The sequence below is a fragment of the Teleopsis dalmanni genome, chromosome 2 (assembly GCF_002237135.1).
Source record: "Teleopsis dalmanni isolate 2A chromosome 2, ASM223713v2, whole genome shotgun sequence".
NCBI classification, from domain to species: domain Eukaryota; kingdom Metazoa; phylum Arthropoda; class Insecta; order Diptera; family Diopsidae; genus Teleopsis; species Teleopsis dalmanni.
This window is the reverse complement of record NC_051847.1, coordinates 25,862,267-25,878,406: the sequence shown is the minus strand read 5'-3', so window position 1 is coordinate 25,878,406 and position 16,140 is coordinate 25,862,267. Positions and strand designations below refer to the sequence as shown.

General features: G+C 23.5%; 1 protein-coding gene across 6 annotated transcripts; it reads right to left on the bottom strand.

Annotated features, from left to right (window-relative positions):
* Nucleotides 1–6,085: 6,085 nt before the first annotated feature.
* Nucleotides 6,086–15,259, bottom strand: LOC119678691 (G protein alpha q subunit). 6 transcript variants are annotated; one of them, XM_038090671.1, is made up of 9 exons: nucleotides 14,969–15,259; nucleotides 13,343–13,527; nucleotides 13,128–13,282; nucleotides 12,862–12,990; nucleotides 11,797–11,925; nucleotides 11,431–11,560; nucleotides 11,203–11,356; nucleotides 10,617–10,724; nucleotides 6,124–6,309 (listed from the first exon to the last, which is right to left on the bottom strand). In XM_038090671.1, exons 1-9 carry the CDS (start codon nucleotides 15,084–15,086, stop codon nucleotides 6,227–6,229), a joined length of 1,191 nt encoding a protein of 396 aa, XP_037946599.1. In that variant the 5' UTR covers nucleotides 15,087–15,259; the 3' UTR covers nucleotides 6,124–6,226. The 6 variants fall into 6 exon arrangements, with proteins under 6 accessions (XP_037946596.1, XP_037946599.1, XP_037946597.1 ...); XM_038090672.1 differs by lacking the exon at nucleotides 6,124–6,309 and adding an exon at nucleotides 10,153–10,280; XM_038090668.1 differs by lacking the exon at nucleotides 11,797–11,925 and having other exon boundaries at nucleotides 6,086–6,309.
* Between the last annotated feature and the right edge of the window lie 881 nt (nucleotides 15,260–16,140).

Below are 16,140 nucleotides of genomic sequence, written 5' to 3'. Positions count from 1 at the left end.
AAATTAGTTGACTTTGAAATTTAAATTAATGTATATGTTTTTATTTATTATTTTTAATTTTGAATTGAACTAATTAGTCAAGTGTTTAAATAACAATAACAAACTACAGTCCACTGAAAATGATTTTTAAATATAATTTAAAAAGTTGTGTATCATTTGCACAAATGACCAATAAACCGATTACAAAATAAAAAAAAATTATAAATAAAAATGTATAAATTATATATTTCTTTTTACATCAGTTATACAAAGTCTACTTACAATCCTAATCTGTCAAAACACAACATATTCTTAGCTCCGTTTTATTATAAGAAAACCTGCACTTATGCAATTAAAATGCACTCTCCCAACTTATTTAATAAATACTAAAGATATTCAGAAGGCTTTTGTTAAAAACAATATATCTTTACTATTTACATTATCCTTAAAAGTACCAAGTGCACCTACAATTCCAACAAATAAATTGTTTAAAATTTAAAATTGAAACTATAACATAAAATATTACTAAAATTATTTGCATATATATTTGTATATCAATTCAACATTTAAAGCGTAAAATATATTTATAAGCGTAGTAACGTTCTAACTGAAAACAACAAGGGGCTATAATTATGTCCAGTAAAAAGGCACAAAACGCTAATACCCACCAGCGAAATGATTGGTTATCGCTTCAGAGATAATTGCCATTCGACACCTAAGAGAGTAAATATTGTTAGAGTTTTTAGAATTTTATACCGATTATAGCCCCCACAAAATAATATCTATATTTCAATAATCAATTTCATCATTTGTTTTTAATATGTTATTTTGGTTGTTATGTATAGTAGTATTATACTACTATTATATTCATCTGATCATTTTTACTATTAATTATTTATTTATATAAATAAATATCATATTATATTTTGAATATGTATAATGGTATTGATAATGCTATAAAAAGTTTTGAATATGTTTGCAAAAAGGTAAATGTATATATTTCATTATGCTATATAAAAGATTAAGTTATTGATGATTTACAATGCATATTTGTGTTTCAATTTTGATTTTTCCTTTTTTTTTTAATATAATTAAATAACATTTATGTATCTATATAAATAAGTAAATATATTTCAGCTAATTATTTCTTTATTTTTAGTTTAATTTTTATAAATATTGCTGTTGAATTATGAGTTGGTAATTTATAAAAAATTTTTTTTTGTATTAATATTATAATAATTAGAATATGGATTGCTTATTGTATAAACGCTTCAAATTGCAGGCCAACTGACAACGTTCATTTGCTGTTACAAACAATTATACTCTCATATATTTCTTTATATCGTTAAGTGAACTTTATTACTATTTCTTTCCGACTTATTTCTAGGGCTTCATTGATTTTTATTTTAAAACAATAGGTCTTAAATGTTATCCGATATCGTAATGATAAATAAATATTTTGAATTCTTGTACACTTCAAGCAAAAAACTGAACTACAAGATTTAGAATTATGTATTTGTATTTATTGTTTAGTAGGTTCACTTAAGAAAACCTTACCATAAACGGCGAAATATAATTTATTGCGTTAATGTAAATGAAAATCGGGTTATATATAATATATACTAATTGGTATATTTTTTTATTTGTAATATGAATACAATGTAATTAGAATAATTTCACGATTAACGTTACGATTTATCTTCATCTAGTATTATTATTTTATATACTCTATTGTTATAGTTTTAATATTTTAAATTATTTTTATGTTGTATTTATATTTATAACATTTTATTTCAACGTAATTCCACGGATATTAATCAACTCCATTTAATATTTCTGATGTTAATCTTTTCCTGATTAATAAAAGTTTAAAATTCCTGAAAAAAATCAATCAATGAATTAATTGTACATTACGCACGAAAGTTTTTGTTACTGAAATCGTAAGGTTAATTATGGTCCACTCTATATTTGTGTATTTTATATTACTCATAACCTAAAGGCATTTTTGCTATTTTAAAAATTAACGTGCATATCAATTATATAAATTTTATTATATGTAATAATTATTTCTGAACATCCAAATGGTATTTGCAAGCTATAGAACTTTTCAATCACAAAGGACCTGTGTAGTCCTATTAATCGTTAGTCATACGTATAAGTTTTTTGGTCAATAACATCATATTATATAATTTATTGATTATATTTGTCTTTAGCAATGACTTTTATAATAATTAAAAATTTTGTATTTGTTTTTTTTTGTTTTTGTTTTTGTAGTGTGAATGAAAACATTCATACCAAAATTTTGATATATTAATTAACACTATAATAAAGAAAAATTAAATTATGATTCATTTGTTAAGATTTTTGGACGGAAAAGTAAATCATTTATATAAAACTTTAATTAAAACCAAAGAAAACTTTCAATAAGATAAAAATCTATTAAATAATGTATTAATCAAATAAATTAAATAAATTTTTTTCATAAACAATTGCTGTTTTTCAAAATTTGTAGAATTTACTAATAAACAGAAATAATGTTTTTAATTTATTTTTTTAATTACTTACGAAATGTTGAATTCTTAATAATTCAATCATATATTAAAATTTTTATAGTTGTACCTTTTCTCAACTTATCTTTCTGTGCCATTAAAATTCCGTTTATTTAAAAATATAAAATCGAAAAATTAAAAAGTGTATAAGGATTTTTAATTTGTATTGGTTTGCCATATAACTGTAGGCTTCATATAAGGATTTTTAATTTGCATTAGGTTGCCGTATAACATTAGTTGAAATCGCTCGTAACAAAAAATCAAAATAATTTAAAACAATTTACTTTTAATCAAAATAATTAAGATAGAGAAAGAAATAGCGTTCACACTGGCTAGAATTTGATAAGATTTGTATGTTCGAAAACGAATACGGTTTATTACTTACGAATTTTCCATATTTCACAAAAAAAAAGGGAAAATGTATTCACAAATCTGGGGAATGTCTGGCCAAAGTCAGCGTAATAAAAATGGGTGTAGATATATATTATAATCATGAAATTAAAGTGGTATTGTTTGAACTTTTAATTAAATAAAGTAAATAATCTAATAATTAGGCGTAAATTGGTGTTGATGTGTTTATTTAAAGTAAAAGGTTTACGATATTGTTAAAGAGATATTATTTACTAACTATTAAAGTAACTTCTTGTACTCTTTTCCTTATTCACACACTCGTTTATCAACAGTTTATGTTTTAATTCCTATATAGCACGTATACCTAAGCATATAAAAAATTTTGACTATTAAATATTTTAATGTCATTCTTTCTATTAAATAGCATTTGAGAAATAATATATGTGAAGTGAGTGCACATAAGGTCAAATGTTAAAACAAACTTTAATACATTAAATGTTCAACCAATAATTATAAATTGTTTAAATTAATAAATTATTATATTATATCAAATGTTAAAACAAACTTTAATGTTAATGTCATTAATAATTTTAAATTTTCCTATTATATGGAATATTATATTTATTATTATACAAAAATTGTATGTTATATTAAAATTTTATTTTATTTGTATTATTTAAAATTTGTATTAGTTGTTTTGTAAATAAACTATATGAATAATATCCAATAAAAATACATGAAATAAAATGATTAATTAAAAATTTAAATATTTTACTATTTTATTTAATTGTTTTAAGTTCACTTTCTGTTAATAATGTGTCTGTTATTTAAAAGCTGATGTTAATTTTTTATAAAAACAGTTTGTTGGTTTTTATATGTAAATTTATTTATATAGCTGTTTCCTATATAAAAACTTATATTCATATAAATAAATATATTTCATATCCGTATTATTGTTTAAATGAAAAACGTTTATAAAACCTTTTAAATAATGAACAAATTATTAACATTTTTTACGTTACTATTAAATAGTTAAAAAAAATACTAAATTATAATAATTAAATATGCTATTAAATATTTCATAACATTTAAACTATAGACATTTATCTAAGAATATTTTATTTTATTGCGAGGGAGCAAGAAGGAGAGAGAAGCACTTGAAAGTAAAAGGAAGAAAGTATTATTTTAGCAATTATTTAAATTATCGAAGCATAAGAATCATTTTTAATATGAAAAAAAAATGATATATTCTTTCCTATATTTTTAAATAATAAATAACAATAACAAGAAAAAAAATATAACACATCACATTCAATTAACTTTATAGCTTCAATATTTAATGATTAAAATATTAAAAAAACTAAAAATATTTCTGTATTTTTATATTTGAAAAAAATGCAGCTTTTTATTTATATTTAATTAGCAATTATAAAAAATTTTAAAGTTAGAAAAAGCTTAAAAAGTTAGAAATATTGATGTTTATGATAATGAATTATTTTTTTAATATTCCTTTGGTCCCTTTTTGCAACATAATTTTTATTTAATAAATATAAAAATTACTACATATAAGATGTGCTGAAATGTAATTATAATGATTTTATTATATTAGTTGTTATATATATATAAAAGGTAGCAAGAAGGGTATGCAAGAAGGAAGGTAAACAAAGGTAATATAGAATAGTAAAAAAAATTATGAAATCGATTATAGTAAAAACTGCATTTAAAGTAGAAAATTAATGATACATTATGAATTGTATTTCTGATAATTGGCTTTTAATTCCTGCTAAATCAAACTTATTTTTAGCTTTAAGTCATTTTATTTGTTGCCTTTTAATGAATCGTTATATAAAGATATTTTTAATTAATTTTGGAAAATACTCAAAATTCACTACAAAATTATTTGTATATATATTTGTTTTATATAATTTTTTTTAAATTGTCCTTATGTGCACTTTTAATACTTTAAAATATATTAATCTTTATAATTTAAGAAATAATAAACTTTAAATGAAAAAATAAACCTGCTTTTCGAAATTAATAAACTAAATCTTCCTCATAATAATTAATTAAAATGTTACGAAGTCTATATTAACATCCTCATTGTTATTCTATTATTATTTATATAGAAACAATATCAAAGATTAATAATAGAAATAATAGGAATGAATGTGTTTTTAACTTTTAATTTAGTTTTTGAATTAATACAGTCTAGTCTCACTGTTTCCGCGCCGTATTCTTTATATTCCTTATATTTGTTTTCAAGGTTTTTCGGAAATGTTTTCAAATTAAAATTCAGGACTTAAATTCGTACAAAAACAAAAACTTAATGAATTTTCTGTGCAATAAACTAAACTTGTGAATTTTCTTTTATAATAATATAAATATGTATATATATATGCTGAATATTTGGTTAGACTTAATTTTAATGGTCAAATTAAAAATATGTATATATATGGTTAGTGCTTTACATGTGTGCGCATGTTTTTTTTATTATCAAAATGCATTTAATAATTTCATTTAACTAAATAATTAAAATTAAAATATACTAAAATAAAAGAGATAAAATATATCAATTTTAACAAAACATTTTATTTGTTTTATTTATTTATTTTTTTTTTTTGTTTTTAATATATAGTTTTTTGTTTATAATAATTTTTTGACATACATTTACACATCATTATTTATAATTTTTTATCTAATTTTTTTATTTGCAAGATATTAATTTTTCTATGTTATGAATGAAATCGGTTGTTTTTGTTGTAGTTTTTGGTAATTTTTTAATTTACATTGAATGTGGTTCATTTCAATACAAATAATGTTTAAATATAATTACAATTATTTATTATATTTTTCACACAAAAAAAATTTTATTGATCAAATTTTTTTCTGCCTTGTTTTAGTTTTAATAGGTTTCAATCAAAAATGATTTTAGCATTCGTTTCTTACTATCATAAAAATTATAATTTAATTTATATTCTTGTTGTTAATTGTTTGCCAGTAACAAAATTTCTTGTTCTAATGTTCTTCAGTTTGACTTTCGACTTTTGACTTTTGACTTTTCGCTTTGTCAAATTACAATATTTTCTTTGTTGTGATTGTTGTTCTTTTTATTTTAATATTATTTATATTAATTTAAAAGTATATTAGGTTATTGTAGCGTTAAAAAAATTTTTACTTTTACTTTTACTTTTACTTTTTAGTTTCTTGATTTTTAATTGGTTTAATTTCCATACACCAATTTTATTAATGATACTTTCATATTGTTTTACTTATATTCTTTTAGCGAAAAAAGGAATTATATGAATATAATAAAATCACAAAAATAGTTGTTTGATCCAAAATCCAGTTTAGACCAAATTATATTCCTTCAGATTTGATTGAAGTATTGTGTCCTTTACAGCTGCAAACACAAATCTTATATTTTCAGTATCTGAAAAAATTAAACAAAACGTTAGCAAAGAGTTTATATTATTTTCAATATTTAAAATGAAAATAAGCAATTAGTTTATTCAATTATTTCAAAAATTCAAATATTTTATATCTAAAAAAATATATTAGAAAATTGCTTATTACGTTATAAAAACAGTACACACAAAACATTTAAAACAAAAATTGGTTTTAAGTTAACTCTTTCTTTCCAGTATATGGCTAATATATATATATATAGTTATATTAAAAATATTCTCAAATAATTTTAAATTTAAATATAAATAAATAAGTATTTACTCTTATATTATTATTATATTATATTATATATTTTATTATAGTATATTATATTTTATATTATATTATATTATAATATATTATATTATATATATATCATTTATATACATATATATTTAAATGCATATATTACTTTAATTAACATATACTATGCTGTATATTACTATATGCAAATATACAATTTTTAAACTATATAATATGCTTTGTGCACATAATCTACTAGTTATATATAAAATACAATATATAGAGTACAATATATGTAAAATACAATTATTTATAAAATACAATATATATAAATTTTGTATAGTTTATCGTTGCAAAAAGTAATTCTACCTTTTTATATCTAATTATTTATTTATTATAAAAAAATAGTTTTATATATATACATTGTCATGGTAAAAATTTTTTGATTACAACTTTTTCTTTGGTAATGCTTTAATTCAATAAGGAATACAAACAAACAATTATATTTTAATAAAACAAACAATATCAATTAATAAAAAAAATTATTTATAATTAAAATTACACTTGAAATTTTTTTATTAAGCAATTGTTTATATTTTTATAAGCGAAGAAATACATATTTTTACAAATTGTAGTTGTATTTTCAGACTTTGAAATATTGTTAATGTTTTGGTAGTCCGTAGGGATCTATAAAGTGGAGACATTGAAAAAATTTACAATACGTATGGATGATAATGACTGTGATTACAAGGTACCTGGTGTTTTTGTGTTATAATAACTCATTTTTAGTTTTAAAATATTAATTTTTTTAGCTAAATAAGGGTTTTTTCTGTCAGAAAGATTTTATCAAAAAATAATTTGTGTTTGGTCTTTTTTTACCATTCCTCGCAACCATAATTGCCATATTTAAATTTTTTTAAGGTAACTTTTATTAAGTAGCTTTACTATATCTCGTAAATCATTGCATCGATTTTATATAGTTAATATGTCTAAACCCTACAGTTTTATTGAGATAAGCCCAAAAATAAGTTACACACAATAGTCCAAACATATATCAAACTAGTCATTAGCTAATTTCATGTGAAAAATTATTTTGCTATACAATTTAAAAAAGTCATAGTAAAGATATATAACAATAACTGCGATACTTTGATATATATACCAAGGTAATTTATATTTTGATATTCTTTAAGTCTTAAATGCACTTTTGATATAGAGAATTTATTTATATGCAAAATATGTATAGTCTTTTATCAATAACATATTAAAAATTATAACAGAGTTAAAAAAATCAATATCGGATAAATCTTTTTCAAATAAAATTTAATAGAGTTTTCAATAAGTAAGGTTTCTATTATATATTATAGTCATAACTGTTATATTGAGGTTAAAATCAAAGTTAATAAAGTTTAATAGATATTAAAAGCCAATATTGTTCTGAGAGAAAAAATTCTATACTCTATTAAAATACTTTAATGTTTTATAGTTTCAAGAGTTTATGCTAATTTTATGTAGTAAAAAAATAGAATATATATATGGCAACCCAGTGAACAGAGTACTAACAATATCTTAAGCTTCTAATGTTATAATAATCTTTGACTAACTTTGTGGAGAGAATTATGTACAGATCCTGAACTGTTGAGTAAAAAAAAATATAATTTGGTATAAATGTTGTTACATTTTTATTAAATTAGCAGATATAATAAAGAAATAAACTTAAAACAAATCAAAAAACATCCTATATATATTATAAGCCCACCATATAACGAAACGATATTATATCTCAGGGCGGAGTCACTTGTCTTCCCAAACGACAAAGTTCTTGGGGACTACAACAACAACATAAAATACTGATCAACTTAGTGACAATATTGATATTTATTTTGTATTCTAAATACATTAAGACTGAAAAGTTTTCGGAAATTCTCATTTAAAATTCGCGCGCTGTATATTTTTCGATATTTTAAGTTTATGTAGTTTGGCAGCACTGTCCTTAATTACTATGCCAAAAATGAGCGCGATCTGTCAGACAGTTCGTTTACGGCAGCTGTTGAAACCAGTTCACCTCAGTAGTGCGTTGCGAAATGTCTTCGACGGTCGTACGACCGTCCTGAAAGGCTTTGTACCACTCATAAACTTGAGTTTTCGATAAAACTGATTCCCCATAAGCCTTTTGTAGCATTCGCAACGATTCTGCACACGAAATTTCGTTCGAAACACAAAATTTGATGCAAACTCTTTGTTCAATATTTTTTTCCATTGTTTTTTTCGCAACGCACTACTGAGGTGAACTGGTTTCAACAGCTGCCGTAAACGAACTGTCTGACAGATCGCGCTCATTTTTGGCATAGTAATTAAGGACATTGCTGCCAAACTACATAAACTTAAAATATCGAAAAATATACAGCGCGCGAATTTTAAATGAGAATTTCCGAAAACTTTTCGGTCTTAATGTATTATAGAATTTATAGACTAGTCTGAACTATTCAAAATATTTGTTCAATTACAAGTATTTGAATATTTTAATATATCGTGGATATAAACTTGTGAAACCTTAACTATTTGAAAAAGAATATTACATTGACTGCCGAGATAGTTAGTAATAATAACGTTTACATATTTAATAAATCAGGTTAAGTTAATATAGCTATTTTTCCAGTTGATCAACTTAGTTAGGAACTCTAGTTCAATATCATACTGCTCCTTAACATGAAATTCTAATTATTGTTACTGTTGTTGTAACCTGCTGAGACCTGTAAGCAGATAACATGAAAGGATATACAAGACAATTACATGGGTGTGCAAGTGGTGGATAGTGGTTGGGGGTGATGGAGGGGAAAATGTGGATAAGAGGTTGATTGGGTGGGTAGGATTTGATTGAACATGAACCCGGGTCCAGATGAAAAACTTAGTCACTTTAATGGGATGGTTTCAAAGATCAATTGGACGGAGGTTTGTGTGCTTTGTAGGACTGGAGAACAGATGGGCGAGGCCATGGAGAGTAAAGCTGCAATTTGGGCACACATTAGGTATAGACGTGTTTATACGTAACAAATAACTGCTTAGCACTTGGTCATATACTGATCTCAATTGAGCTAGGACAAGGGAGACGTCGTTCTTCCAAGGAAGATAACTTTAATCATAGTGCTAAACATAATAAATTTTTATAATAATAATAATAAACAATCGTTTTTTAATATTAGCAATAATAATGAATTTTGTAATAATAATAAAAGTTATAACAATAAAAATTATGGTAATAATATTTTAACAATAACAATAATAAACAATTAATTATTATATATATATTATAATTTATTTGTTATATATTATAATAATATACTAATTTATATAATTATTTATATATTATAATATATATTATATATTAATTATTATATATATATTTACTTTAAGTAGTAAAAAGTTAACACGTCGTAATACTTTAAAATTATTATTCTATTTCAATATGTTATATATACAAGTATATATAACTCTAACGCATATTCAAAAATTAAAACAACACTTAAATAAATTCATTTATTTATCGTATTTTTTTTTATAAATAAAATTCAATTACAAACGATAATGAAATATTTTGCTGTAATTATGAATATATTAAATATTATTACATTTAACCCAAATTGAACTCCTTTAGAGCATTTTGCATAATAGTATCTTTGACAGCGCAGAAGACAAGTTTAATATTTTCGGTATCTGTGATTTTTTTTTAAATTTGTAGTTCCAGTAATTGAAAAGTTTAAAGAAAAAATAATATATATAATTAGATATATTATAAATTATAATTGATATACGCAAACCATACTTATGAATTGTACATGAAAGCAAAGCAAATGCATACGCGGATTTTTTAAATCCTTCCATATATAATAATTGAGAATTACTAAATTAAAAATACTTAATAAAAATTATTACAACAATATTTATTTTTTTATTTAATCTACAAATCAACCATATACAGCCTTTCAACAATTTCTCATACACCCATTCATACCAAAATAAAAAGTAAATTTTACATAAACGTACGGTTACCTGTAGCACACGTGAAATGAGAATAAATAATCTTTTCGGAATCGGGGTTTAAGTCTACAAACATACGAAGTATGAACTCACGGGCGGCAATTGCGTCCCTTTGTGGACCTATGAACATTAAAATAAAAAACGAAAATCAAAGCAATATAGCATTAGAAAAACTACGTTTATAAGCAATAAAATATCTATTAAAATAAAAATATTATTTAAACTAGAATAATAGAATATTTATATGTCTAGCAAATTACACTATATTACAATATTTAAAGCGTCAGCAACTAGCAAGTACGATGTGTGTGTCATCTTTCTTTTTTAAATAATTTAATAGAGTAACCTGTTGCTGTAGTAAAGTGAGAATAGCATTGACGTTCTGGATCAGGATTGCACACTAAATATTTCTTCAGTATAAAATTTTTTGCACCCATATGATCACATTTGGCACCTTTGACATTTTTTAAAATTCACATCAATTTTGCGTTATATATAATGTATTTTAGTCAATAAATGAATGTAAAAAGACTTTCAAATTTCATGTATTATTTAAAATAATTAAAAAAATGATTTATAATTAAATATTTAAACTTACCATCATATTCGGGAAAATAATCTACCAAATGCGAATACATAATTTTTTCTTCTAATAAATCTTTCTTATTTAAAAAGAGAATTACTGATGAGTTCTGGAACCACGGATACGTGATAATTGTTCTAAATAAAGCTTTTGATTCTTCCATACGATTCTTTATTATTAAATTAAATATTAAATAGTATTAATAAATTTATTCTTCATATTTAAATGAATATGTTAACAAACCTCATTGTCAGATTCGAATAAAATTTGATCATATTCCGATAGCGCAACCAAAAATATTATGGATGTAACATTCTCGAAACAATGAATCCATTTTCTTCTTTCGGACCTCTGACCGCCCACGTCTACCATTCTGTATATGAAAAACAAATTTATATAATATTTGAATAAATAAAAAAATTTTGTTTTTTATTTAAGGTGCAAAAAATAAATATTCAAGCATTAAATAAAAAAATTAAGTAATTAAAGTTTAATAAAATATAAAAAAAAATATATATTAAATAATAAACCAAACCTTCTATAACTAGCATTTACCGTTTTCTAAGAAAAGTTCTGTAAAAATATTCTTTTCAAATTATTTTAAAATACCTAAATATTATTCCATCTAAATCAAATGGGTACTCAAGAATTCCAGTTGTTGGAACACGAGCACGTAAAATATCTTGTTCTGTTGGTAAATACTCAGCCGCTTCAATACGTTCTAAATCGCTTAAATAACTGAGAATAAATGATTTATTTATTTTATATTCTTAGTAAATGATTTTTAAGTCTTTAGATTAAAATGAAGAAAATTATTTTTCAATTGCGCTGTTATAGTAACAAAATTGAATGACAACGATGTGATTTTGACGTTTTACATTGATACTGGTTGGACATTAGTTTCCATCAACTCAACCGACTCTAATCGTCCAAATTTCTGATGAAATTAAAGCAACATATTTTAATAATATTAGCTTTTTAACATTCTATCCAACTAAACATATAAATCTCATAATTAAAAAAATATATCTTATTAATAGCTTTACCATTCCCATCTTAGTCTATTTAATCTTATCGATTATTTGATCTGTCGACTAATAAAAAAGGTTCAAAAAAATATATGAAGACTACATTTGAAGGACTTAAAGGTCCTAAGAAGTATAATATTATATTGAAACATATATATCTTATTAGTAATATATCTTATCAGTTCCTTATTAATAGCAATCTCTATTCTGATCTATCTAATCTTATTGATAAAATATTAGACACTTAAGAAGTTTCAAAAAATTATATAAAAATTTAATTTAAAGGTCCATTATATATAAAGGTTTTTAGACCAAAATGTGAAATTGGTTAAGAAATTGTATTAATATATTATTTCTATATTATATTGTAATGTTTAAAAAACTAACAAAAGAAACTCATTTATCAATACAAAAACAATACTATATATAAGATTATAGAATCATATGAACGGTATGCTAATATTATTTAATATTTTGTAAAAGAAAGAATAGAGAAAATTAATTTTAAATTTAAGTATGTAATTTTTAAGTTAGTAATTACAATAAAATTAGTTTAGAAACATGCAAAATTAAAGTTTTAAGAAAAAAACTTCCACCAATATGAAAATTTAACACTTATATACCCAACTATTATTTATTTAAATACCTAAATCGTATTTCTTCTAAATCAAACGGATATTCAATAATCCCCGTTGTCGGCACACGAACCCTTAAAATGTCTTGTTCGGTTGGTAAATAGTCTGGTTGAGCCACACGATCGAGGTCCATCAGATAACTATTATATTTTTTTAACAAAGTGTATTAATGACTTTATGCATGATTATATATTTTTTTTAATAAATTTTTTCAAACAATATATATTTTTAAAAAAAATCATCACTTATTATTATTATTATTAATAAAATCACTTACTATTTAGCTGAATCTGTTAGTTGATACTCTCTTCGTCGATCGTAGCATTCTTGTATACCAGTATCTGCCCATAGATTTTTGATTGCTGACAAAAATGGATCTTCAAAAGTCGTTACTGTTTCGTAATCAATACTCATAACCAAATCCGCAAGTTCCTAAGCGAGAAAAATTTTATTATTGTAATTAAGTATTTATACTAATTTATTAAGACTTACACTATGTTCCGCCTTTCCATATGAAATCTTTAACATATCCATAGCTTTGATCATTGATTGCATTGCCATGAATATATTTTGAAAAACTAATTTAATATAACCTCGTTTATCTTCATCAGAGTAACCGCTTCCGTGAATAATTCGCATTTGTTTAATAAACGTTGATTTACCGGATTCACCAGTTCCTGTTGAAAAAAAATATATATAGTATATATCAGATATTTATATATCTGTGTGGATAATTGATGATTTGCATAAAGGGCTAAAAAAACCATAATTCTGCTTACTAAAATGAATTATATCTGTAAGAATACTGATGAAGTTATCTTGAGACCTAAACATATTTCTTTCTCCTTGCAAACATTTCAGAGTATCAGTTGCAGGTAGCAAAATTTAATATAAAATTGATTATTATTTTAGGGGTTGCTTTTAAATTAGATCATTTTTAAATATATCCGTCACTATATTCAGATTGAACTAATATCTATGGCAGATATATGTTTTTAACTTCTTGGTGTTACAAGAATCTCCAATGATATGAATGAGTAATTGTACTTTCTGTTGCCGTAAGTAGTGGTCTTTCACCGTAGTTATCAATGCGATTAATGAGTCGTTCAACTATTTCCGTCAATCAAATGTAATTTTTGAGAGAAAAGGCGTTGTTCTTCTATGAAACACTGTACTCTCTGGAATATGACGCAGAGAGTAGTGTGGTATAACTTAAAAGCAAGAATGAGGAAATATGTGTGAATATTGAATTTAACCTGGATGCAGATGAAGGAAATTTGCCACCTCAATATGGATGAGCTATTAAGCAACATAATTCAAATGTTTGTGTATATATTTGGACAGAAAATCAAATAAGTGACGGGGTAGATCTGATCGCTTCTGTTTCTCTCACTGAGAAACAGAAGTGTTTCTAGTGAGACAAACCAGTTTTTAATACATTCCTTTAAATTTCCAAGTCTATTACAATATAATAAATAGCTTCTAGCCGTGACTGTGTCTATGTCACAGAAATCCAACTCAACAATGTCAATCAATTTCCACATCACCACATCTGTTAAAGGCTTCACAAGCAATCACATTAGTTTATGTGAAACTGGGTTACACAAAAAAAAACAGGTCTATTTGGCTTAGATTTTACCTAAACTGATTGTATTTCTGAATTATAATAGAATACATAAATTTAGGTATATATAATCTCTGAAAATATTGCAGTTAGTCATTTAGTAAATATATGTTTTCGGTAAATATTTTTAGAAAATCTTCTTAAAAGACCCGTTTACTATTATAGACCGTAATCGTTTAGCAATTAATTTCAAAAAAAAAAAAAAACATTTGTAAGGTTTCTAGGTTTCACATGTTGACTAAAATATTGAAATGTATAAACATGTATCACAATTACACTCATAAATATAAAAAATAATTTAATCTATATATTGATTACTTAAATGGGTGAATATTTTCTTTTATTAGTTATTCTATATATTGTAAGCGATATATATAGTTCAACATTCAATCTAAATTTAAGTTTATAATAGCTTTCTTTAAGTTACGTTTTTTTTTGTAATGTTTCCTCATATTGTATTAATATATATTATATATTTTATTGATATAACTTACCCAGTAGCAGTAATTTAAGTTCTCTTCGCGCATCTCGTTTGTCTCTACGTAATTGTCTTTCGATTTCTTGATTAATGCGCTTCTGTTCCTTGGCTTCTTCAGATAAACAGCACTCCATACTAACAAAATTTTTAGCTGCTTATGCTGCAAACTGTCCACTGTAGGCTAATATTTTTGTAAAAAATGCTCTTCCGTATTCAAAACTTTGGTTTGAATTGAGTTTAATCTAAGAGTGTTGTTGTTGCTAGTGTTCCTTCATATATTTTGTCGCTTAAAGTACATATATATATATATGTATATTTATAATATATATATATATATATAAATATATATATTTGAGTTCCGATTATTAATATTAAAATTATTACGTCTCCGTAATAAAGTTTTTCAATTCTCTTAACATGCAAATCAGTTTTGTTAAAATCCTTAAATATTGTTCCAACAACGTTGAAAGTTAGAGAGATTATTAGTTAATTTGTTGTTCGTGATATTCCTTATGGCTCAGCTGCACATTTAACCAGTTTCGGTAAATTATTCCTTATTAAAAAATTTATTAATTATAATTTATTATAATAATTATAATAATTTTGTTGAGTTATAAATTGTTTTAATAATTTATTTATTTTTGGTATCTATTTATTTATTTATTTATTATTATATTTTACTCAGGTATCTACGAAATAAAAAACGTTGCCTCTTGAACTGAGTTGAACAATGCTGAGGACGACATCGACGACTGTTTATGTTGTAAAAGTAATTTTAAAAATTCCATAAATACCTGCAAAAAGAAAAGTTTTGCTATTAAATTTACTATCTATTACTATTTACTTAGCTTAAAATTGTAACAGTAATGAAAAAATAAAAAACCGCTGTAAAACTAACCAAGTGTTGACACTTCGGCAGTTTTCGATGTAATGTTAAAATTAATTATTTTGCTAATATGTACATCACATTTTCTGCATACAAATAGACAAATATATTCGGAAATACAAATACACACAAGAAATGGTCACCTGAACCGAACCTAAGAAATAGACAAAAAAGAATCTATTTTTCCGATTTCCGTATTGCAGCAACTGAGTTTAGCGGTGGTGATTTTATTACGTACGGCTTCTCATCACAGAGGACGAGCACATGGACAGTGTTGAACGTATTATTACAAACAGACCATC

What these genes read in the sequence shown, in the direction of transcription:
- LOC119678691 (XM_038090671.1), bottom strand. Translation starts at nt 15,086, where the DNA reads ATGGAGTGCTGTTTATCTGAAGAAGCCAAGGAACAGAAGCGCATTAAT. An exon ending in TTAGATGGAATAATATTTAG is followed by an intron (nt 11,561 to 11,796) that starts GTATTTTAAAAT and finishes TTTCATATACAG; the next exon opens with AATGGTAGACGTGGGCGGTC. An exon ending in TTATTTTCCCGAATATGATG is followed by an intron (nt 10,725 to 11,202) that starts GTAAGTTTAAAT and finishes TAATGTTCATAG; the next exon opens with GTCCACAAAGGGACGCAATT.